Here is a 26,481-nt window from a genome sequence, read left to right as displayed (position 1 = left end):
TTTCAGTGTAGACAATAGTTAATAAAACGCTTAATAGTCCGGAAATTACGGTACAAATTTATTTGTTATTTTAATAGAAATGGTCAAACAGAAATGCGCGCTGCATTAATGGCGTGTTAATACAATTATTGCTGCAAACTGAATTTGCGTTATATATACACATATACAGTATCTCACATTTCAGCAACAACTTTAGTATAATCTTCTTAAGAGACAATGCTATAGAAAAGATACTTGGATATACTTTAAACTAGTCAATGTGCAGCTTCTACAGCAGTCCAGATTTACTAAAAAATAACTTAACATACAGCCGTTATTGTCTAATTAGCTGCCAACAAAAGTGAGTGCATCCTAAACTTGAGGAGCCCCACTGGTGCTCAATAGGGTTCAATAGGGGACATATTTGGCCACTCCATCACCTTCAGCTGTAATCTTGGCAGAACCGCAGCACTCCAGTACCAGCAGCACTCATGCAGCCCCAGACCATGATGCTACCACCACCATGCTTGACTGTAGGCAAGACAATTTTCTTGTTACTTTCTGAGCCGAACAGGTTTATCTTCAGACCACAGGACACAGGAAAAGGTTCCAGTAATTCATGCTTTTGAACAGGTCATCTTCAGCAAACTGTCTGAAGGCAATGTTGGCAGCAGTCATACGTCTGTTTTTTAAAGAAAATTCTGCACCTTCTGATGAGTAGGACGTGTGGCTTTGCACGGTTACACGACGTACAGCTGTTATCACTTAGGGTGTACTCACTTTTGTTGCCATCTATTTTGACAATAATGGATGTATGTTGTTATTTTCAGAGGACAGTAAATCTACTGCTGTACATACAAACTGCACACTGACTAAAATACATCCGTCTCATTTCTATAGTATTATATATATATATATATATATTAATTAGGGATGGTAAGATACAGCGATTCGCATTGGTACGTTGCATGAAAGATGACGTTAAAAGAGTGAGCATCGGATACAATTTGGCATTTGTATTGCAATGCATCATTTTGAACATATTTGCATAAGTAAAAAATTATTTATTTAAATATAATTATTAGTAGACGAGACGCTAAAAGCTATACTTTTATTATTCAGAAAATGAAAAATATTCTCTATGTAGATCGATTTCTGTCGAGCGCTTTTGATCCCTCAGAACTGAGGTTTGTCCTGAGAGTCGCATAGAATACAGATTAACATGGCAGAGGTAGAGCTGCATCTTCCTGCAGACACAACATGAAAATAAACTCTTTACTACAAAGGCACATGTGGAAGGGGCTGTGGGTTAGAAGTCAGAAAGCACTTAAGTAAATTGATGATTTGCTGTCTGTCTGAACCAAAGGAATAAAAGTGAACTGTACCGTAGTGAATTGCATAGAATCATATTGCATTGAATCGCATTGTGTTTGATTCGAATTGAAATCGGATCACATTGTAATAGAGGTCGATCGTATCGTATTGGTAGCTGCTTCATATGTATCTTTAATGTATTGTATGGAGATATCAGTTGTGGAGATGTAGATATGTTTGGAGATATTCTCTCTCTAAATTTAAGGTGTATGTATTTATTTAATAGCACAGCTTCTCTACTGGTCTTTAATTATAACACCGCAGTCTTTTTACCGTCTCGTGCCCATAAAAAGAAAAAGTGCTGAAAGTTACTAATATGGCTGAGAGGATTTATTATCATTGAACAAAGGCAGCACTAGTCAGTCTGTTGTGCCACGTCAATGTCAATGCGCCAGGCCCTGTGACAGCTTGTCACTTTGGACATCCTCTTTCCTCCTCTCATTTCTCCTGCAGTTAAGGAGAGGCTGCGCTGATTCTCACACGAATTGATGGCCTTCAATTTCATCTGCTAAAATCAGGAATCTGGCTATTCTCGGGCACAGGCACAGAGCGATCCGGCGCTCCGGCCCCGTGGCGTTTGATTACGACTTCTATCTGACTTTGATTAGAAATTAGTAACTGAATACTCAGTGTAACACACAACATGCGTTAGGAAGCTGTTTGTTCTTCTGCTCTTAGAAAAAAACAGACTTTTTTTTTTTTTTTTTTTATCAGTTGCATAATAATACGATAGAAACCATTTTATTAAATAATTAACATTTTGCAATTCAACGTTGTGAGCGCTATCTTACTACGAGGTCGTTCAAAAGTTTGTGGACACCTGAGCATAAGATTGGGATGTTCTTCTTTTTGAACGTCTCCTTCCACATTTAGTCTTTGTTATAATAAACTCCGCTTTTCTGGGAAGGTTTTTTTTTTATTTAATTAATTTTTTTATGCTTTTTCCTCCAGCCTCTTCTATATACTAAGAACCTACAATTAACAGCTTTGATTAAGGAGTTGAATTATAATTAATTTCATAAGTCATAAAACACATATCTGACCTTCCCCATGTAATTACTATTCTTTTACTTTATTTTTTATATATTTTTTATTTATTCTATTTTCTTTTTTTGTTTGTTTCTAATTTGTATTATGTACATATATTAGATTTTTTTTTTTTATATTAAAAAGTTGGAATAAAAAAAAGGACAAATTGTATGGCAGATAAGAATGTTACTACTCCTGTTTTGGAATAAGTATTGCTGTTTATGTACAAAAAATAAAAGAATAAAGTTTAAAAAATAAATGTTCATGCAGCTGGATTTATGCACTGGGGCATTGTCATGCTGGAACAGAATTTGATCTTCTAGATCAGAGGGAAAATTAATGTTACATGTTTCATAGTTTCAAGTAAATGGTAATATATATAATATTAAATGAATTATATGAATATTTACATATAGATATGTATATCTTACAGCAGTTGTGCAAAAATACGCAAAGAAACGTAGTGTGCAAGTACAGAGCACAGTGGTGTGATGTGCGATTATGAGGACACGTGCGGTCCCATTGTGTTAACGGATTGTAAAAACGTGTGTAGAGTCATACAGGCTGCAGAAGTCGGGCGTCCCAATACTTTTGAACGCGTTTTGTCGTTTTCAATCCGATTTCCCCGTGCGTTTTGATGTCACATTATAGCTGCGCTTTGATGTTCACCGTCTCTCCTCGTTCTTTATTCCTCAACCTCCTCAACCATTGCGCTAATTGGGCCATGCTTGTAATTGTCCTCTTAACCCAGTTTGCTGTGGGGGCAGGCGGCTCAAGTGGAGATCGCTTTAAGATGCGACACGCTTCAGGAGGTAAAAGGAGGAGTGTACACTAATCTCCTGTTTGTCAGACTCCGGGTTAGAGCTCCTCTTCCATCTCGCTCTCGCCTAATTGGCTCTTGGGCTGCGGTTTTAGTGCCTCAGTGTGTCAGGCTCTCTGTAACAGCCGAATTAAACCAATGACCGCCTCCTTACACACACATCACACACGCTTCTCCTCTCTCGTACTTCCTGTCCTCCTTACTCATTTGTTACCTCTCTGTCTTTGGCACCGATGTCCTCGACTGTGTACGGAAGCGTCCCTGAGCCCTGATCACACCTGATCGATTAGCAGGTCACCGCCGGCTGGCGCAAAGGCAATCGCTAGGTCAGGCTGATGGGATCGATTTCTCCTTGGACTTAACCGAGTCTCCTGACATGGCCACATCAATTAAAGGGCTCTAAAGGGGGGGAATTGGGGGGAAAGAAAGAAATTGAAAGTGTAATCGGGTGGGAAAAAACACAGCTTTATCCAGGAGAATAATCTCCTGAAGGTCTTTGGCAAAACAAACATGGAAAATTGATGTTTTTGGGACTAATTCTTGTACTTTTTTTTTGAATTCCTCATTGTGTTATATGTTGCCCTGCAGTCTACTCTGCGCCCAGACATGGGGTTGACCAGTCCAGGGCCTGCGACCACTGCCGGGAAGTCAGCAGCTCCTTTTTATTCCTTCACAGGCTCCAATCCGCGACGACGTGCCCTCCAGGACTCTTCTCCACTGGGTTTGTATCTGCATCCTACTCTCAGGAAGGTTGTTTTGCTGTATTTGCAAAATATTTGCATGATACTTTCAGGGGGAAAAAAAAAGTCAGTCTCTGTTTAAGTGAACACGGCTCGTTTCCATTTTTTTTCAAATGAACCTTTAAAAATAGACTCTTAATGAAGTACATTCCAGGGGTTGTATTGGGTACGGGTTAGCGGGAAACTTGCAGTTCCTCTTTCAGGCAACAGGGGGCTCGAAAATGACTCGCCGTTCCTTTAATGCTCTTTTCCCGCCATGAAAACAAAACCCTGTTCCCTAAATCATGGTCCTTATTAGGGATGTATTAGGGCGGTACACAAAGTTCACAATTTGGTTTGTACCCCAGGGTTTAAGGTCACGGTTCGATTTCGATTTCGGTGCAGTCAGGGGCGTATAAATGCAAAACATAAAACTGCTTGTCGTTTTTTTATTAACGTCGGTTATAATTATTATATTTGTGAACAATGTTTTTTAACTGTATTAATTATGAATGCAATGCACGTTTTTATTAATTTAATTGAGTAACCGAGTAAATGGGCACAAATTAAATTGATTCAATAAAATAAAAAAATTTAATTAAATAGTTTACATTTGTTAGACCCCATTTGGTAATACCAATGTGTGTATGTGTGTGTGTGTGTGTGTGTGTGTGTGTGTGTGTGTGTGTGTGTGTCTGTGTGTGTGTGTGTGTGTGTGTGTGATTTACATTTAATATTTAATTTTCTAAAGATACTTTCCACATAACTGTTCAATTTATTTCCGCATACTTTAACAAATGTCTGTATTTAATAAACACAAGATATTTAATAATCCATTCATTTTATTAATACATAAAATATAAAATATCTTCATTCCTTTTCATTCACTTTCACGATATGTGAAATTGTACATAAAACGGAAGAGAATCCATATCGCGAGACTGTTGTAAGAATGTTGGAATTGATCGAGTAGCTGCAGCGACTAAAACTTGCGGTCCGCCGCTTAATATGTCTGTGAGGAAACTTGGGTCGCAACTATGTTCCGCACGTAAGACAAAGATTGCATTCGGTCCACGTGTACACCGACCCGAAAACTCTGTCCCGAATCGATTCTTCAGGTATACGTGCACCGTTACACCCCATTACTCGTTATTCTTTAATACTCGTCTCGTGATATTCCTGAGATGATGAGAATACAAAGGCATTAGAATGTGTGTGTGTGTGTGTGTGTGTGTGTGTGTGTGTGTGTGTGTGTGTGTGTGTGTGTGTGTGTGTGTGTGTGTGTGTGTTACAGCTTTACTGTGTTTTGAAGTGTTTCTTCTGATCGTGTTCTTGGTGTTGTTTCGTCTCTTTTTAGATCCTTTACAGACAAAGAAAGTGCGCAAGGTTCCCCCCGGCCTGCCGACATCTGTAAGTGGAGCTTCATTTCCTTTCTTTACTCTGCTTTCATGCAAACACACACACACACACACACACACACACACACACACACACACACGTGCACTCAGACACATGCACACAGGCATGCTTAATAAAAGCTGTTGATGTCTCAGCCCTTGGATGCACTTTGTTTTCTTGTCTTCAAAGTCATCCTTCATGACAGTGCTAGCACAGAGTGTTCTGTGTGTGTGTGTGTGTGTGTGTGTATGTTTGTGTGTGTGTGCGAGTGCACGGCATGAGAGCTGCCACTGTTTTGCTAATCAGGCCTGGTTTACTGAATGCGACTGCAGGAGCGAGGTGTGTGTGTGTGTGTGTGTGTGTGTGTGTGAGTAGGACGGCTGATTGATTTGTGGTTCCGCGACTCCGAGGCCTCCTCCGTCTCCGGGTCTCGCGGGAGTCAGTCTCGGGGCCGTGAGCTGTCGCGGCCCATCCCCACTGCTGCTCTTTTGATGTTTAATTAGTCATTATGTTGCCTGAACAGGAGGACAGGCAGAGATTAATAGCGGCGAATTGGGCGAAGTTTCCACGGGCGATAATCCCACAGCAGAGCCGCAGCCATTAAGATGCAGAGGAAGTGCGGAGCTCAGCTTGCCTCCGCCTGCGCCGCCCGCTTCATTAATATGCATCAATCACACAGTCAGCTGCTGATTGTGAGGAAGCCCGGCCCGGCGCGTGGTGAAAGCCTCCATTAAGGCGCCAGTAGCGGCAGCACGGGTTTTTGTCAGAGTTTCTCCTCCTCGCTGCTTTCGCAGAGGGATTTTTGTTTCGCTCCTAGAACAAAAGCAGGGCCTTCGATAAGCCTGACATGCTGATGGGATTTGCTTTCATGAGCTTTTCCTAAAACGTCCCTGTCGCTCCGGTGCTTCAGCCGGTGTGTAAAAACTAAAGAAATAATAAAAAGTCAAGCATGGGATATAAAGACGGAGTTGTGACGGATTTTTGTGTGCCCTTTTTTTTTTTTATTCTCCATCTGCAAAATTTGTGTTTGAATACCAGAGCGAGAGCGAGCGCGTGAGCACAGGGTATTACGGGAGAACATGCAGCACTTTCTGGCTTATGCAAGTCGCGTGAACAAGAGAGGAAAGGCAGGAGGGGGACGAGAGATTGGTTGCCTTGCGGGGTGCGTCTCTTTGTTGTGTAAATGGACGTTAGGCTTTTATTTGTCAGTGCTTAACACATGGGCGCAGGTGCACTCGCGTGACTCATAACTCAAAGCCGGCCAATTCAGAGCCGGGAGAAAAACCGGCGATAAAACACGGCGATAAGACGGCACGGCTCGGCTCGGGCGGAGTCTCGCTCCTCCGCGACGGCGGAGGCTGGCGTACGTGAAGTGGTCCAGGGGGGGACAGCGGTGTGGAAGCAGCGTGCATTTGAAGCAGCCTGTGATGCACGAGGAATCTGGCTGTTCGAAGGCGATGGCGAGAAGGCAACACCTGCAGGGCCATGCTGCGCCATCAGGGCAGCTGTGTGTGTGTGTGTGTGTGTGGGGAAGTGCATGTGTGTGAGAGCGCAGTCTGCAGGGTACCTGTATGGTGGCAATGCAGCTGCAGATGCCTGAGAAAGCTTTTGCTTGTGTAAGCATCAGGGCCCCACTAGAGGCCTGAATAGCTGCTTGATAAACAAAATGAACACAATGCGTCCCATCATTAATCCCTCCGCAGGGAACTCGCACTCTTATTTCTTTCCTTCCCTCCTCGCACCTACGCCGCCTCTTCCCACCTCACCTAAAAATACCTTAACTATTTACATTTTAGCCTCGTCCACATTTCGTAAAGGGGTAAAGTTTTTTTTTTAATAACGAATGTAAATATTTATGGGAACATCCGCATTGTGTTCGAGTGCTGAGGCAGTTTTTTTTTAGCGTGTAAGCTTCAGGAAAAGGCCGAAAGCAGCGCGATGAGAATTTACAAATGTTTATAAGCAGGCTCATTTTGTATACAGGGGTTTTTTTCTGTATGGAGCGAAGAGCAAAGCGAGCTGTATTAACCCCTTCACCTCGAAGATTCTGTGTATAGATTCGTTTCGAAATGCGACCCGGATATCGGACTTATCGTTAATTGTGTGCGCATCTAAAATAATAGCCGTTTGGTTTCTTCAGTCTGACGTTCTGATACGAGGTGGTAACAAAAAGTTTCTAAACGAGCTCTGTTTACAAGAAAGTCCTCTTGCAGAGCGATACATCGCTCCCAGCGTTCCTGCCGCGTCTGGAACGTGTCCTGGAAGTCTTCTTTTCCAAAGCGATTCTTGACGGATCTCTGCAACGGCGTCAAAACGCTGACCTTTGAGTTAAAACTTCATCTTTCGGAAGAGGGCGAAGTCGTTCGAGTAGGATTTGTGCGGAAATGAGGTCACGTGGATTGTCGATCGCCGTAAGTGGCGTCAAACGTCTCTGTGGCAGATTCGCCGAGTTTCACGCAGGATTTCACGTTAGCACGCGGTCAGAATAGCGCCAGTTACACCATTAGCCTCGACACGTTTTTAGAACCACCTCGTCTATTAATATTAGCGTTATTATCTTGTTTATGCTGAAGGGCTGTGAGGACGAGGGATTGATGTTGTAAATACTGCACCAAACTCAATTCATACACGTGATCACAGTTTCAACTGTGTCTAATTTGTACATTTTTGTCAATTTGTTAGAATTTGTTAATATTGTACATTTTGTTTAATACATACTGTATTGTACCTACATTTTATGTTGAAGAGCTGGAGTGTCCCGGACAGAGCCTTGAACCTTGACCTCTCAACCTCGCCGAACACCTTTGGGATCAATTTAAACGCCAGTTTCATTGTGCTCTCATGAGACATCATGACCTCTTTTGCTTTTTTGTGGCTGATTGGACAACAGCCATGGACTAGTAGAAAGACTAAAGACTAAAACCCTTTTATAGAATCAGGCTATCACTATTTTAATGCTTATTAATGAACTCCAGGAGTCAGCACACTATTGGCAGTTGAGTGTAATTGTAATTCATTTTCCTTTATTCTGTGTTAACTGGTTTAGTAGCATGACGTAAATTGAGGGGAAGTGCTAGCTTAGTGGATAAGATGTTGGACTTCTGATCAGATGGTTGTGAGTTCAAATCCCGCCACCTCTACTAAGCGGCCACTGCTCAGTAGGGATTCTGATTAATTAATTGTAGCGATAATCACGTTCCACTTTAAATAAATGGTTAAATGGTGAAAGGATTCCTGAGCCAACATGGCAACCCACACCACGCAATTCCGTCTAACCGGAACAGAGAAAACGGTGTGTTTATCGATCATGAAATGACCTGCCCAGTCACCGCACCTAAATCCTGTTAAACTGCTCTGGGATGAACTGAATCACAAAAACGTGAAGAAGTTTTACAACAGACACGGCAAAGTATTTCAGTTGAATGTTTGGAGAAACAAACTTTCCCAATGCTGAGAGCGTGTAAAGCTGTTCTTCATGCTGAAGGAGATTTTTCAATGGAAATAAAAGTCTGAGCGTTTATATATTTCTTTGGTCAAAATCAATCTTTATAGCAGCAAATAACCAAGTTTTATGCATTAAAGCGATATAAGACTATGTGTTTCCAGTCTTCTGAGAGGCTCTGTAGGACAGGGCAAGCCCATGGGGGCTTTTGATTTCCCTGGTTAGTACATGACCTGGTTATTTCATCCCTCCATCCTTGAGTTTGTTTAGTAATCAGGTAGAAATACAGGACGCATGTTTATTGGTAAACCAACACTAGTTTGGTGAGCGAGTATACGCCAGTCAGCAGGAATCGGCAGCGGTGGACAATAAGGAAGTAAATGTAATTCACTACGGTATTCAAGTAGCTTTTTCACGTATCTGTACTTTACTGAAGTGTTTCCATTTGGGGAGACTTTGACTTTAACTTTGCTACATTTCAAAGTCAAATATTTAACTTTTGACTCAAATGCGTTTTGTGAAATCAGTCCCTTTTTATTTACGAGGATTTAAAACATAACTGTTGAAACACGCAGCGATCCACCAATCAGGATCGAGCGCTCGCCCTGTTTAGAACTTATGATTGGCGCTCGGTGGAATCTACTGATCACCAACATACAGTTCAGCATCAGTCCAACAGAAGATTTAGAGAGGAATAAACGATGAAGAAACTCCAGACTCGAACTCACCACATCACACGTGACCTCATTTACACTTTTTTTTTTGAAGGAGCTGCAAAGATGATTTTGGGCTCCTAATATTTGTAATAGAAATCAATCAGTGTTTGACTCATTAATATCATTCTATTAATAGATCAGTTAATTTGATTTGATTTGATTTGAGTTAGACATAAACTTGATCAATTAAAGAGTCTTGTGATAAAAATGATAATAGGAACATTATAGTCGTAATAAATCATAGCACTTTGGATACTTGTGTACTTTTACTCAACTGATAGTTTAAAGGGGAGTCACATTTTACTGAGTGAATCTCTACTTTAACTCAACCACATGGTTTGTGAACCTCGTCTATCACTGGGAGTCAGTGAGCAGCGGCTGCTGTCAGGCAGCTGTTTGGGCACCTGTGCTGAAGGACCCAGCTTGCCTGTCTGTCTAATAGAGAGTGAAAGGGGGGAAAGTTCAGCATCTCGGACGCTCTGGGCAAGAGAAGGTCTTTCTTGTAGGAGATTCATGCATGACTGTGAGGCTGGAGCTGTAAAAATGCCCAGGCTTTTTTAAGTGCCCTTGTCATCAGCTTGTCGGCTTGATGTGGCGATGAGCCAAAGGAGAGGACTCGGGGTGTGTGTGTGTGTGTGTGTGTGTGTGTGTGTGTGTGTGTGTGTGTGTGTGAGAGAGAGCAGAGGGGTTGGTGAAAGGGGGTGGAGGGACGACTTACACAGTCAAACCCCTCCTGGGTCTTTTGCAAGCGAGAACCCTGGCTGTGAATGACAAAAAAGATTGTCATTCGCTCTTGACATATCATTCAGACCCTTGTTTGGGTGCAAGTTGCACTTAGCGGTAAAACGAGAGGAGGGTTAGACCGCGGGGAAGCCGACGAAGACTCCGCTCTCGTCCCTAACGTCGCCTCTAATGACACTGAGAAGAGTGTGTGTGTGTGTGTGTGTGTGTGTGTGTGTGTGAAAGTGTGTGTTCTTCCTGTAGTGAACTGAATGCAGCTCTTCCTTAGCAGGATTTTTGACTAGACAGCCATCTACAGGCAGCAGAAGCATGTGCAGGGTGTGTGTGTTTGTGTGTATGGCTTTGTGTGTGTGGTTGTGGGTGTGTGTGTCTTTGAAGCTAGGGCCCTAATGCAGGGTCAGGACCTGACTGAGCAGGCTCTGCAGAGATGGACAAGCCTAGGGAGAAAATGGTGCACTAAAGCTGTGTAAGAAGTAACTCCCGAGATTGCGGTTTGATGTGCTGCTTTCATGTGGCCACCGCTCTTTGTTCTTTAAAGAATATCTGTTCTTTTTTTTTTTTTTTTTGTACATCATCAGCGCCATTTTTTTTTCTCTCCACTAAAAGCATAAAGCCGATTTCCCATCGCACTTTTTATACGACAGACACCGAACACGTCTCGCTTTTGTTTGGCTTTTGGAAGACTTCGCTCAGTATCTAATTTTCCAAGAACTGGTGAATCTTGGGTCATCAGGTCATCATTCCTCCACCAGAGGGCACTGATCTCAGTGGGCATGTTAGGAGGGGGACACACACACACACGTGCATACACGCGGTCCAGAGGGAGATGATCTCATCAGATAAGTGATTGGATAGATGCTTGTGCTTTCGCTCGTGCTTCTGAGCAGAGATGTGTCACCTCCTGGAACAGCACTGTTTATCTCGGTTTGGGCCGTTGAAATTTCACACTGACGAGAATCCTAGATAATGAAGGTGACAAACAGTCCAGGCCCATGCTTGCTTTCATCTGCGAGAGGGAGAGAGAAGGAGAAAAAGAGCAGAAGAACCGAGAGAACAAGATTAGCCTCATTACTCACATTCCACTCTGTTGTAAATAATTTATGCGAGAAAGGTAGGAGACACGTTTACTACCTGAGCTGGTGCACACATGTTCCTCGGTTCTGCTGCAAAAAGCCTGGAAAAAAAAATCTACATTTACATTTATAGGTTTGGCAGACCTACTTATCCAGAACACTCATTCATACAACTGAGCAGCTACAGGGTTAAGGGCCTTGCTCAGGGGGGCCTTGCATGGGGTCTCAGCTGGGTACTGGGATTTAAACTCGTGACCTTTAGATCTAAAGTCCAGTGCCGTAAACACTAAGCTACCACACTCCCATCTTTGCTGATTTTTGAAATCCAGAATGCAGGTGGACGTTTGGTAACTGGCTGCGTTTTGATTGGTTTTCATCCCGCCTGATTTTGCTGCCTGGCACAGCGACAGGCGGGTCAGACACGGACAAAAAAAAAGCTTGGCAGGTTACGTCGAAGCGTATCCAAGCTCCGGTTTGATTTTCAGCCCGTGTGAAAACAACTTTACATAACAACCACGTTTGGATATCTACTTATACCAGTCCCCTTGTGTTTAACAGCAGCAGGCGTTTATGAAGCGCGACTTCGGAGGAAGGCTGAAATGGAAAAAGCTTTTCTCGAAAGCCTCTTCCTCAGGTTCTTTGTTTAAAAGCATAATATTCTCTTTGAAATCTAAAACAAAAGGTCTGCAGTTACAACAATTAAGGAACGTAAATCGTGGACTCTCTAAAAATCGTGCTGTTTAGAGGGTTAAAGAAAACAAATAAAGAAAAAAAAGCAGTAATTCGATGTGTGTGTGTGTGTGTGTGTGTGTGTGTGTGTGTGTGTGTGTGTGTGTGTGTGTGTGTGTGTTGGGGGGGGATCTAAAGAAACATCTGGTTCTCCGGTCTGGGTCTCATTTTGGCAGCTGGATCACTATAGGGTGTGCGTGTTTACCCAATAGAACAGCGATACTGACTCGAGTTTCTGTATTAGCCGTGATTGTTAGGACCACACACCGGTGACACTGCACACTGTTGTTCATTTCCACCTGTTTCACAGACCAGTCTCGTCTCAGAGCTTCCTAATAAACTGCAAAAGCACTTTTATGTAGCGGTCGACCGATTAATCGGCACCAATAGTTTGTCATTTGATTACTGTAACTGGCAGCTATAGGCAAAAATCCATACCGATTCCGTTTACGAGAGCGGCCTCAACAGGTGAACCACTGACACCACACACTGTTTGTACACGTGAGATGGCGTGCTGCACGGAGAGCGCTATATTATATTTATTATTTATCATTTACTAAGGGTCCCTAATGGTCTAGTGGTTAGGATGCGGCGCTCTCACCGCTGCGGCCCGGGTTCGATCACCAGTCAGGGAACCAACCCCAGCCACTTTCAGTGCCGGTCCCAAGCCCGGATAAATGGGGAGGGTTGCGTTAGGAAGGGCATCCAGCGTAAAAACGTGCCAAATGAAACATGCGGAGGATCCGCTGTGGCGACCCCTAACGGGAAAAGCCGAAAGAAAGATTTATCATTTACTAATTTAGTAATACTATTTAATAATGGATATATTTATATGTATTTCATTTAGCACATTTTCATGATTCAGTACTTTTTTTTCCTGTACATTTTTGTAATCAAGTTAACTACTATTTTAAAAACTTTCGGTTGATTTACTTGGTTTTTTGGCAAGTCCGGTCCAACCTCGCTATCAGTATCCATAAAATCCACTATCGCTATTTTTAACGGCCGGCAAGATACCTGAATCTCCATGGAGATATCATCTTGGTGCTATTAGTGATATTGCAAACTGAGAACCGGGGTTTTTTTATGCACTGAATTCATGGAACAATTCCAGATGTGAAACATAATCTCCGGAAATGATGTTTCAGAAAGTAGACGAGTTTGGAAACAAGCTGCATGGCTGTAGTTATATTTGATGCATAACTAAATTTGTCTCCACTAGGGGGCAGGTCGGAGCTGAACTGGCTCTCATGTGTAACACGTTGAGGATTTAATTTGGATCAGTCATATTTCTTCTTTTTGAACATCCCAAATCCACATTTGGTCTCCATTTGTTTTTATACGATCCTCCACTCTTCTGGGAAGATGTTCCACTAGTTTGTGCTCATTCAGATACATGGGTGTTAGTAAAGTCTGCTACTGATGTAGGTGAGGTGAAAAGGCCCTGGAGTGCAGTCAGCATTCAATAGAAATGGAGCTCTAATCAGCCAACACATGTATCTTCATGGTGGTGATTTTGTTCACAGGGGTTTTGTCATGCTGGAACAGGTTTTGGGTCTTGATTTGATGCCACCACAAACAGTGTTTGGTAACAGATTGGTGACAGAACCACCTACGGCTGGAATAGTCACGTACCCTGGTGTGGCATCACAATTAAAAGTAGCAGACACATTAGAAGACTTGGAATATACCTTCATGATGCTTGGTGCATCTGATCTTCACTGTTGCTGGGCCAATCGTTCACTCGTGTGGTTTAACCCAAAAACTCGCCATGCCTATGATTTTTTTTTTTCTGCTTCTACTCAGTCACTCCTTTTCTTCCCCTCCATTGTATACTTTCTTTTCCTCCTTTGTTGGTCAACATATGGACAGGAGTGTTGATACCCCCGGACTGTACCTACAAAGTTGAAGGCACACAATTGTATAGGATATATTAAGAAGCAGAAGCATTGAATTTTCCCTTCATTTAAACTACAAAACCTGTTTCAGCATGACAAATCCAACTCCATGAAGATATGCTTTACATGGGTTGGTGTGAAAGTTCTCTTGCTATAAAGCTCCAACCTGCACCCCAGGCCTCCTCTCCTCACCTACATCAGTACCTGACTTTACCAACACCCTTGTGTTTCTGTCTCCATGAAATCTAGTAGAACATCTTATCAGACGAGTGGAGTTTATTATAAGAGCAAATGGAGACTCCGTGTGGAATGGGATTTCGTCAGCTGTTTTGACACCAGTTGATGGGATGATTCTCGCCCCTCACACACTAACCTCATTTTCAACCCTGCGCGAGTATAAACAGCTTTATGTTACGAGGAATATGGGCATGATTTTCTCTGCTTGGGGTGTCCATTGTTTTTTTTTTTTAATTCTTTATTTTTTTTATTGTCTCTACTTCACGTTGCATTCCTTATCTGGAGTCAGTTTTCGGCGCCTTCAAAACCCCACACTTCTATCGCGGCAGCCTCCCTCAAAGCGTCGAGTTGAAACGAGTCCAGATTTTAAAACGGTACCAGCCCGTCGATTTCACGGCCTTGGAACGGTTTAAAAGAGTCTCGCTACGGAGAAGAAAGAGGGATAAATAATAATGGAATTAAGGGGGAAAAACATAAAGTATCGTTTTCAGAGACTGGGCAGGGAGGGGAGGAAGGGGGGCGGGGTGGCGGGATGTCTTTCATCTTTCCATAACAGTAATGTTGTGAATGGGTCTAGGGGGCAGTGTTTTGGGCCAGCACGCCTGCAGAGAGACACATGAAAGAGCAGGTCTGGCTGGAGTGGGCTTTAAAAGGACCCGGCGTAACACACAGCATTCCCTCGTTCCTCCCCACAGCAGGAGATGTCGTTCTCTCTCTTTCTCTCACTCCCTCCTTCCCTTGCTCTGGTTTCCATTTCCATTTCTGTCTTTCTTTTTCTAGCTCTTCCTCCCTTCCTTTCCAAAATTGTCCACAGCATTCGCTCACCCACACTAGAGTGTGTGTGTGTGTGTGTGTGTGTGTGTGTGTGTGTGTGTGTGTGTGTGTGTGTGTGAGAGACAGAGTTTGGGTTGTAACCCCCATGACTGTGTACGAGAGGCCCTCAAGGGGGACTGACGAGGACCGGTTGAAGAAAGGGAGCTGTGTGTGTGTGTGTGTGTGTGTGTGTGAGGTAATTGAGCAGCACTGTGAGCTCGCCGTCAGGCCGCAGTCCTTTGCAGCTGTTGGATGTGTTCAACAACTCAGTGTGTTTTCTGTGGCCGCATGGCGGGAAGCCTACTGAAACAACACTACTGACTACAAAGTTCACTCCAGAGCAAACTCGGTGTGAAGCCATGTTCCAGAACATGATGTATCAACACACACACACACACACACAGGTAGTTTGACAATTTTGATTTTTTTTTTTTTCCCCCTTACATTGACCGGGAAGTCTTGGGTCTCAACCAGGCATTTCAAATATGTGTTTTTCCAGTCTCTTTCCCAGTCTTGCTCTCAGTTGCTCATATAGTGTCTCCCATAATCTCTCACCAAAGTCTCTTTCCCAGTCTCACTCTCAGAGTTTTCCCATAGTCTCTCCCCATAGTCTATCCCTATAGTCTTTCACTATAGTCTTCACATATAGTCTCTCCTCATTGTCCCTCCTCATAGTTTGTCCCCATAGTTTTCTTCCATAGTCTCTCTTCATAATCTCACTCCATTGTCTCACCTCATAGTCTCTCCCCATAGTGTCTCCTCATAGCTTCACCTCATAGTCTCTCCTCATAGTCCCACTCCATAGTCTCTCCCCAAAGTCTCTCCCCATAGTCTCTCCCTATGGTGTCTCCTCATAGTCTCTCCCTATCTTCTCTCCCCATAGTCTCTCCTTATGGTGTCTTCTCATAGTCTCTCCCCATAGTCTCTCCTCATAGTCTCTTCCCCAGCCTCTTCCCCAGCCTCTTCCTCAGCCTCTTCCTCAGCCTCTTCCCCAGCCTCTTCCCCAGCCTCTTCCCCAGCCTCTTCCCCAGCCTCTTCCCCAGCCTCTTCCCCAGGTTCTTCCCCAGGTTCTTCCCCAGGTTCTTCCCCAGTCTTACTCTGTCTCTCCCCTAATTTTATCCCCTGGATTCTCTACAGATTCTTCCCCAATCTCTTGCACTCAGTCTCTTCCCAGTCTCTCCCTCAAAGTAAAAAAAAAAAAAAATCCAGATGTTTACAGAAGATGAATCGATTCATGACTTCAACCTGCTAGAAGTCATTTAATGTGACACAACACCAGCTCAGGCAATTTCCCCCTCATTCCAGTCCGTCTAAAAATATTTATGCTTATTTACAATTTTACTCACCTTTTACTTCTCCATATTCACGCATTTGTTTTCACTCCCTCCCCCATTTCATTATTTCTCTCTCTCTTTTTTTAGCTTAGAAAACCACTAAACCATACCCTCCTCAATCCCCCTCCTTCCTTCTCTACACTCCCTCCCTTTTTCTCCACTCCTTTTGGCTCAACACTTAGGAAGCTCTGGGGACAGATGCCCCTCCTCCCTAACCGCCGGCTGAAATGGTCCAGCCCCGTTTTTTTTTTTCTTTCATTTTTTTTGCATAAGGTCTCTGTGTGAGTAGATCCATGTGTAGAGGCCAAGGCTGAAGGAGTACGCGTGTCTCGAGCCGGCTGGATGTATGCCTAGGGTGGTGTGTTAGAGGTTTCCGTGGTCGTGTGCTGCTCCAAAACGGGCACTTGCTGAAGCTGAAGCGTTATCATGTATTGCGCCTACCCCGTGCCTGGAATGGGCAACAACTCTCTGATGTATTACTACAACGGGAAATCGGTGAGTGTTTGTTGTGGTTGTTTTTGTATGGAGAAGAGGAAAGGTGTGTGTGTATGCGTTTGTGTATGCGAGAAAGAACATTCTGCTTAGTTAGACAGCTATTGGGTTTTATTGTCTTATAGAGAATATTGCTTGCTTCTTGCTTTTTAGAGTTGTGTGTGTGTGTGTGTGTGTGTGTGTGTTTTGTCGTGTGACGCCTAATGACATGTTTCCATTACATCAGAAAGACTTCATCGCTTCTAAAGATTTTGTTCACAAAGTGTAAATGGATTTTTTTTGCCGAGACATAAAATCTGTCACCGTGTCTCGATTTTCTCAGTCGTGTCTCACTGAAATTGTTTTATATGTTTTAAAAAAGCCATGTTTAAAATATTATTAATTATAATAAATAATTAATAAACATGATTTATTTAATCGGCCCCAAATTTAATTACATGTAATATTTGCACTAATCATTTATAAGTGTGTACGAAGGACCAAGCTCGCTTTGCACACGTGTAAAAAAAAAAAAAATATATATATATATATATCTCATCACTGGAACGGCATCACGGCTCGCCACCTCTCCTCTCTTCGTTGCTTTCTCACTTCTCTTGACTTGCAAACGCTGTGAGTGCGAGTTTGAGAACGGCTGCTCGCTCACCCGCCGCCGCTCGCTCGCTCGCAACAATAACAAGTGGGAGTATGGGAATGATTAAGGCAAAGAGGCTGTCTGTTGAGGTTAGACTTTCCTGTTTGCCAATCGAGCTGGGAGCAGCAGCGTTGCTCTTATTCCATCTGTTTTGAATCAGTCAGGCATTTTTCACTCTACAGGGAGCCTAATGGTACTCCTCCACCTTGCTCACTGCTCCCAGCCTTTGATTTCTGCGTTCCTCTGAAAACTTTATTTCGGGATGCCTCATGCTCTCAGTCTCTTCTCCCAGTCTTTCTTACGCTAGTCCTCCACCCCAACCCCCGGTCCCCCATGTATTTTCCCCCAGAAGTCTAGGAGTCTTTTCTCCTAGTCTCTTCCCCAGTCTCTTCCCTTCAGTCTTTCCCTCCAGTTTCTTTCTCCAGTCTCTTTCTACACTCTTTGCTCCAGTCTCATCCCCAGTCTTGTCCCCCCAGTCTCTTCCTCCCAGTCACTTTCTCCAAGTCTCTTTCTCCAAGCCCTCTTCCCCAGTCTCTTCCCTCCAGTCTTTCCCTCCAGTTTCTTTTTCCAGTCTTTTTCTACACTCTTTACTCCAGTCTCTTCCCGCAATCTCCCCCCCCCAGTCTCTTTCTCCCAGTCTCTTTCTCTCAGTCCCTTCCTCCCAGTCTCTTTCCCAGACTCTTCCCCAGTCTCTTCCCCAGTCTCTTCCGCCTTGTCTCTTCCTCCCAGTCTCTTTCTCCAAGTCTCTTCCCCAGTCTCTTCCGCCTTGTCTCTTCCTCCCAGTCTCTTTCTCCAAGTCTCTTCCTCCCAGTCTCTTCCCCAGTTTTTTTCACCCAATATTTTCTCCCAGTCTCTACCCCACACTCTACCCACAGTCTACCCCCTAAAAACTTTATTTCTGGATGTCTCTGAGTGAAAGATGGGCAGACAGTGCAAGACGGCTGTGTTCAGGAGGAAAGGTGTGGAGTCTCGCTGACGGTGGAGTTGTGTGTGTGTGTGTGTGTGTGTGTGTGTGTGTGTTGGACAAAAAAGCAAGCCAGAGAAACAGAATGTGTGTGACAGTGAGGGAAGATGAGTGTTTGTATAAATTCACACAACTCTGGGTAAGAGCAATGCATCAGCACACGTTTTCTCAAGAGCATTCTCCATCTGTTCGCTAAATTTAAGAATGAACCCTCTCCCTCTGGTCCTCGTCTCATTCGGTTCTTTCGTCATTCCCTTCTCGCAATGAAATACACCACCGAAGCGTCTGCCTGCGTAGAAACCGGATTCCGTTTCCAGCATTGAGTCATTCGCCTTTTCAAGGCTTTTGACAGAGTCCAGAGTCTCATAGCCCATTACACATAGCCCATTAAGCTCTTTGTTCCTGCAGCACAAAGCCCACTTTGATCTCTTTTCTTTTTTATATGAACTATTTCCAGGCTTATATTGCAACAGAGAAAATGAGGAGCATGTGGGCCGCTCGGGTCCCAGTCAAACCTTGTAATTCAAAATGATGATGTTTTATTTATTTTTTTTAAATCCCCCCAATAAAACTTCCCCCTTCATCTTTTTTTTTTTTATAAGTTTGTAGAACATAAGATAAAAAACGATGATGTTCATCTACTTCAGTATAGATGAAGTTTGGCTGCTTTCCCGGAGAGAACGTCTGACCTTTGATCTGAAGAAAAAAAAAAGAATCTCTTTGTGTGTAAAAGTGTAGAAGTGTGTACCTGTTGAAATCCATGAAAAACCCCGGAACCCCTCAAGCGTGAAACTCCGAACATGTCATGCGTGTTGTGTCAGGACTGTGTGAGGTTGTACAATAGGGGCTCATTGTGTGTGAGCAGCATGCATTTTTTCCTTCGCTAGTGCAAAGTGTGTGAGACGAGGAGTTGAAAAGGAAAAGCCCCCGGGCCTTCGTCTGATTCCAAACAAGTGACGTGCAGCGACAGGATGTTGTGTTGTCACTCGCAGCCCTGCGGCTCGCCTGCCTTCCCGCCCACCCGATGATGTTTTGTGTGGCTTTCTCTTCTGCATCGCGCTGCTTTACCTTCTTCCGCTGTCGTTTATTTTTAAGAGGATGATTTTCCCCCCCTCTTCATTCTTACGTCTTTTAACCTCCGTCGTTCGGGTTTATCCGTGCGCTGACAGCTTAATGGTTTTTCCATGCGTTGTTGTGATGTGTCTCGTGTGGAGATCAAAGCAAGGTGTAATTTTGGGTGGGGGGTAAGGTGAGCTACACAGAGGAACCCTGCTCTAGTTCCAACAGCTGACACACTTTCAAGCAACACAAAGAAGAACATTCAACTGTTTCTAGTTTTAAAAATAAAGCAGCGGAAAATTTCCAGTAAATTTCCAGAAACTTTGGGATTTCGGAAATATTAAGTTAAAAACTTACCAGGAATTTATGAAAGTTTATGGAAACTTCTGGGAATTATTACAAATTTCAGGAAATGTTTAAAACTGTATAATATACAAACATCATTCTAAAAGTTCTGTTTGGTCTTTAGCTGATATGCATGCAAACCAATACAGATTTTAAGAAATGCACAGTAGCTTACACATAGCACAAGAAAGATTTGAACATACATTTGTGTGATTTGTATGTCATGTTTTACGTGAATACTCGCTAAGAGTTTTGACGTGTAGAAATGATGTAATGTTGTGGAGGGGAATGCACAGTGTGTGTAGGGGGCGTGGCCTCAGTAGCGCTGCAGTAAGTGTGCTGTGTGCAAGTGATTGATGAATGTGCAGGTAGAAAATCAACTGAAATTGCATTAAATCTGGTTTCTTTAACCAAAATGATCTTGCAAGATTTTTTTTTTTCCAACTACATTTTAAGTTTTTTGTTACCTGCAATTTTGCAATTTTAATTCCCGTTAATTCCCGTAAAAAGGTTCCAGCTTTGAAAATTCCTGGAATTTTGCAGCCCTGTTTAAATTTAGACATAATGATATATGATTAAATATGATGATAATGATAACAAAAAAACATTAAATTCAATAGGAGTCTAGATCCGAGTGTATGGGATGATTGACAGCTCTTTAATCAGTGTCCTGGTCGGACGAAACACACACCCCATCTTTTTTTGTCTCCTGGTGGTGCCAGCGTTGGGGCGCCCGGTGTTTTAAGGGTGGTTTATTAACTAGGCTGGTTAGCTCCAGCTAAAGAGGGCAATTAGCATTATCCTCAGCCATATGCTCTCTATTGAGCCCTGAGGCCGATCTGACGCTCCGCCTCGACCTGACGTCCCCTGGGGAAATTCTGCTGGCCGGGCCACATGTGTAAGCACACACACACATGCAGTTGATCACATGGCACGACACTGCCGCCTCAGCAAGGTGCTCTGCAACGTCCTGCTGGAGATGATTCAGAAGCTGATGATGCGGGTGTGAAAAGAAGCAAGACAGACACAAAGTGAGAACTTGAATAAATACCGTGTTAATCCCCAAACACGAGTCTGTCCAAAGCTGCATATTGTGGATTTAGAATCCAAGGAATAAATTAGGACCGATCGTCTCTCAAGCTGCTGACGTGCCTCGCTGAAGACGTTTCGTGTTTGCCTCCTTGGGTCGGAAGGCAGGTCTTTTCCCTTGCGAAAACGGAAAATTGGAAACACATTGAGCGGCCAGCGAAGTCACCTTGCCCATCTGGTTCCCGTTAAAGCGCTAGCTAACACGGCGATGCGATCACGTGGCAGGTGTACAGAGAACGATTCACGTGACAGATTCTCTCTCGCCAGCAGGACTTAGCCTTTTTTCACTCTTCTTTTCTGTTTCAATCCGTTCCTGTTCTGCTCCCCTGATCTCCCCCCTCCTGCCTCCTCAGTGGTGTGTGTGGTGCTGGTTTGGCCCCATCTGGAGTAGATGAAGTCACAGAGCTACATTATGGGTTCTGGGTGGCTTTGATCCTCCTCTTCTAGGATGGGCAATGCTGCAGCTGCAACCACTGCACTGCTGGCCCAACCCGACAACCCCAGAGGGCCTAAAATACACCCTCCCTAAAACACACACAGAAAGTACACGCATGAACAAACACATGGGTACACACTGCTAAATGGCCATACATGCACTTAAACAGTGTAAAAAAGACGCGTCTCTGTGCCATTGTGTTCCAATTAAGCTGTAGCAAACACACACACACACACACACACACACACACACACAAACCTCAAAGCTAATCCTTTCCGTTTTCAACACAACCTCTAAATTAGCCATCTGTTGTACGCTATGATTCGTGCGCCGACCGTATGTGACCACATTACTAGTTTTCTACACGTTTTCATGGAAATGAACATCGAGACGTTTCTGTAATTTTACAGTAGTGTGAGACACACAGTCACAAAGTGTTTGTTTTTTTTTTCTTTCCGGAGTCTTTTCTCACCGATATCTCGACTGTGTGCAGGTGTACGCGCCGTCACCAAACTCAGACGACTTCAACAGGGAGTCTCCTTCCTATCCGTCCTCCAAACCCCCCAGCAGTATGTTCGCTAATACGTTCTTTGGTAAGGATTTTTCTAATTTCATTCAATAAAGTAAAACTTTTATGAGTATAAAGTATTTATACAGTTTTTCACACGCAGGCTGCAGGCAAATGAGGCCTCAATGCATTGCAGTGGCTCCTTCTTTTCCTTCTTCTTCTTCCTCTGCTGCTTCTTCTGCTGCTTCTTCTTTTTCTCCTTTTTCTGCTTCAGATTCTTCTTCTTCTTCTTCTTCTGGTTATGTTTTTCTTCTTTTCTTTGTTTTCTTTTTCTTCTTCTTTTGCTTCTTTTGTTTTTTTTCCCCTTTGGTTGTTTCTTCTTCGTTTTCTTCTTTTCTGCTTCCTCTTCTTTTTGTTATATTTTTCTGCTTCTGCTTTTTCTTTATCATTTTCTTCTACTTCTTCTGCTGCTGCTTCTTCTGCTGCTTCTTCTTCTTCTATTGCTTCATCTTCTGCTGCTTCTTCTTCTTCTACTTCTCCATTATGGTTGACCCTTGTCATGTGACTCTTCGATAAAACTCTTATGCGATTGTATTCACATTTCCCCCTCGTTCCTCAGACGCAAGCCACAACTCCTCGGACCCATGGAACTCTTCCAACGGTATAAGCCAGCCGGCTTATGGGGGAATTCTGGGAGGATCTTCATCTCACATGCCGCAGTCTGGAAACTACAGCCTGCACTCTCACGAGCGCCTGGTGAGAAAACACTGCTACACTTTACGTGCTTTTGCGGCGTACACCTTCAAACGAAAGTCAAAGCTGTGAGGGAGCTGATGCTTGCACGTGTCGACATTTATCACCCTGCAGTTCTCGCTACAGTGCTGTTTGACGTGTGTGTGTGTGTTTTGTAGAACTACCCACCACACACAGTGTCTCCTACGGACATCAATCCAAGCCTGCCGCCCATGTCCAGCTTCCACCGCAGCACCGCTAGCAGCTCGCCCTTCGTCACCGCGTCCCACACGCCACCCGTAAACACCACAGAGGGGGTCATGGGTAAGAAGCGATAGACCCCACCCCCACCCCAAACACCACAAATATAAAATAATAAAATCCAAAAAATGCTCCTCAAAACCATCAGGAATGATTTTTTATGTTTATGTATTTTAAACACCCGGATCGTCCCAGTTCTCTATAAAACTCAGATTGTGTCCGAGTCGAGACGATACCATGTGCCTTAACCTTTTCATTACGTTCTTATAAGGAGGTCATTCTGTATTGTGTCATTGCAGCTGCAGCCAACAGAGGGAACGCGACAGGAAGCTCTCAGACCGGAGATGCGCTGGGGAAAGCACTCGCTTCGGTAAGCCCTCATCCTTCAACTGTACAGGAGATCAACTCCATGATGTATAATATGAATGATCTCAGGTGTAAACCCGCTTCACCTTCTCTGCTTTCCTGATCAACTTGTAACAGTGCGCTGTGTGTGTGTGTGTTCTAATATAACGGTCTTTTGAAAGTTTGGGGGATTGGATGGGTTTTCTGGATGTTTGTTCGACATAAACCAGGATGATCGCGTAGCTTGCCAAAGTCAAAGCATGAAATCCTGAATCCGAACGTGCAATCGCATGGCCTCCTGTTAGGGATGGTAAGATTCAGCGATTCGTATCAGTGCATCAGCATAAAGTTTACGATGTGATGCATCAATTTTAAAATGTGTGTATCGGATACAAGATTCATCGTTTTGAACATATTTGCATCGTTAAAAACTATATTTATTTATATATAATTATTAGTAGATGCGCTGAACTTTTATTATATAGAAAGTGACCAATAATTGATATGTAGATTGTTTTCTCTTCGGTTTCAACAGTTTCTCGAGCGCGTTCTCTGCTACGTGAATACGACGCATCACAACAATACAGAGAGCGAGGCGTGTCCTGAGAGTCACATACAATACAGATTAACATGGCAGAGGCAGAGCTGTGACTTACTGCAGACACAACAGGAAAAGATCGTCTGGTTTTATTGCATCCTAATTTTATTATTATTTTTTTCTGTGGTTTAAAACGCCCATATTGAATCACATTGTGTTTAATCAAATTGAAATCAGATCGCACTGCATCGTAATAGAGGTGAATCATGTCGCATCGGTAGCTGCTTTATATGTATCTTTAATGTATCGCATTGGCCTCAGTTATGGAGATACGCATCCCTACATCCTTGCAATGAGTAGTTTCATTCTGGGGACTTTTTATTACAGCTTACCATAATAAATACGGTAATTTTTTTTCTGCACATTTGCGCTCATTCCTTACTCTTATGCTTCTTTCGCAATAATGGTGAATCAGTGAGGTGGTGGTTTAATGGTTTTAACTTTGGCCGAAGGTCATGAGTTCAAATCCCACCCTCGCCAAGCTGCCACTTCTGGGCCGCTATGCAATATTAGCTGCTGTGAATGAAATCCTTTCTGGATAAAGACGTCTGCCAAATGCGGCAAAAATAAATGGAATACGCAGCAACGAAGCCTGTTATAGCGTGGGCGCTTATTTTACAGAACTCGTAAACGGCTAACCGGACAAACCGCCAAAAGCAGACACTCTGGCGCATACGCGCAGCCAGAAAATTGTGGGGCCGAACGATAATGGCAAATTAAGTCTTTTTGTATTCGCCGACTCAATACCATTAGCATGACAAAGCAGCAGCGAAACGGACACGGTGGGGCCCGGGCGAGGCCCGCCGCGCTGCCCATTGTGCCCCCTTTTGTTGCCGCTCCTTTCAGAAGGGACGTGCTTATTGGCCCCCCGCTGGCAAAGAGCAGCGTGACTGATGAGGGGGCGGGGCTGAGTTTGTTGTTGGTAAAACGAGCGGTGTTAGAGCGTGAATGCGGCAGAAGTCGCCCGGGCCGATCAGGGTCAGGAGTCACAGCTATAGAGCGGCAACTGCAGCAAAGAGAGAGACTAAGAGCTTTTGTTTGTTTTACTGCTTTGGTTCAGAGCACTTACTAGCGTCGTCACTAATACCCAGGTCGACCTCCAAAGCTTCATGTTTTCAGTTTTAGCTTCTACTTTGTGAGATCTTGTAACATATTTTGCCTGAAACTCCAGCCGCATTTTTCATTCACATGAGTACATTTCAGTTCAAGATCATCATCTGTGTGGATGAACAATGATTCTGTGCCTTTGAGACAGTGTGGGGGGTAAATTACTCTCTTGGACTCCACTCCACGCCACGCCACCGCCCCCACACACACACACCCAATCCTTTTACACTTTCTTTGTCCTCCGTTCATTTCGGTTTCTCTCTCCGTCTTTTTCTCAGTTTCCTCCAGGAGACTTTCTGAGCCTCAGGCAAGATTTCCACGGAATTGATTGAAACACAAAAGTGGCATTTAGGATTTAATACGAAGATTAATAATGATAATGATCCTACCAGCTTGCTTTCTTTTCTTTCTTTTTTTTCGTAATTGAAACGATCCCCTGCAAGATGACATCCTGCAACTTCAGACCCGTTTCGAATCAAACCCTACCAGATCTGCATCGTGTCCATTCCAATTAGCCAGGAATCAAATCAAGTCCTCCAGCCAGGCCCCGGAATATTTTCCGTAGCGGAAACCCGAAAAACATTGCTATCAAAGAAGAAGAATTCGGCATCTGCTCTAATCCAGCGTTTGTCTAAACAAAAAACGAATCTGTTTAGGAAGTTTCGGAGACTTTAAAAGAAGTATTGGAGCATTAATCTGCATCTGCAGCGCATGTGCTATCTGAAGAAAAGAAAATCTTCAGACTTATTCCAGAAGTTAAAAGGCAGTGCTAATTTTATTTTTTTCATTTAAATTCATTTTAATAATAAAAATAACAAAAAGTGCTAAAAAAAAAAAAAAAAAAAAAAAAACGGTGTGCATGTCTAAGCTGAGCTTTTCTTTACACTGAGTTTCGGTCAACTTTCTAGTTTTGGAGCAAATCTTATATACAATATAAACTACATGTCTGATGTTGCTTTCTAAAAATGATCACCTTAAATGCAAACTTTGACCAATTTCATTTGCTTCCTTTCTAAACCACCTTTGATGGAATTATATGAATAAGTTGATAAACCCAGAACTAGATTTCTAATTCTCACTGAACACCTCAACAATGATGGGACTGTAATAAATGGACATTCTGTTCCCTTTTGAGTCTGGTTCCTCTCAAGGTTTCTTCCTCAGACCATCTCAGGGATTTCACCACAGTTGCCACTGGTTAGTTTATTAGGGCCCATTGGTAGTGAAAGTGGTACTGGACTGTACACAGTGGATAAAATGTTGGACTTCTGCCCGGAAGGGTCTTGGGTTCAAATCTCGGCACCACCAAGCTGCTACTGTTGGGTCCTTAAACAAGACTCTCACCTGCTCAGCTGTATAAGTGAGATAAGTGTAAGTCGAGCTGGATAAGGGCGTCTGCCAAATGTTATAGATGTAAATGCAGTGGCGAACTTGCAATGATAAGGAACAAACATATGCACATTTGAACTGTGTACAGCGGTACATTGTCCAATGTTAGAATTAATTCTGATCAAATGATTATCGTTTGTCGTCACAATAAACGCGAAATATTACCCAACATCAATTCTCAAACATTCAAGTATTAAAGTTCAAGTTTTTTTGTCATTTA

General features: G+C 43.3%; 1 protein-coding gene across 8 annotated transcripts in view; it reads left to right on the top strand.

Annotated features, from left to right (window-relative positions):
• tcf12 (transcription factor 12) overlaps positions 1 to 26,481 on the top strand; it is a 110,396-nt gene that overhangs the window by 67,333 nt on the left and 16,582 nt on the right. For 6 of the 8 annotated variants that reach the window (XM_046840052.1, XM_046840050.1, XM_046840053.1 and 3 more), the window contains 6 exons: positions 3,791 to 3,923; positions 5,279 to 5,331; positions 21,815 to 21,914; positions 22,449 to 22,585; positions 22,741 to 22,885; positions 23,122 to 23,192. In XM_046840052.1, coding sequence (XP_046696008.1) covers positions 3,791 to 3,923; positions 5,279 to 5,331; positions 21,815 to 21,914; positions 22,449 to 22,585; positions 22,741 to 22,885; positions 23,122 to 23,192 — 639 coding nt within the window. Of the gene's footprint in view, positions 1 to 3,790; positions 3,924 to 5,278; positions 5,332 to 16,574; positions 16,798 to 21,814; positions 21,915 to 22,448; positions 22,586 to 22,740; positions 22,886 to 23,121; positions 23,193 to 26,481 lie in introns of those variants that run through there. The other 2 variants (XM_046840056.1, XM_046840058.1) reach the window with 2 other exon arrangements.

The sequence above is a fragment of the Silurus meridionalis genome, chromosome 26, assembly GCF_014805685.1.
Source record: "Silurus meridionalis isolate SWU-2019-XX chromosome 26, ASM1480568v1, whole genome shotgun sequence".
Taxonomy (NCBI): Eukaryota; Metazoa; Chordata; class Actinopteri; order Siluriformes; family Siluridae; genus Silurus; species Silurus meridionalis.
This window is presented reverse-complemented; position numbering and strand designations above follow the sequence as displayed.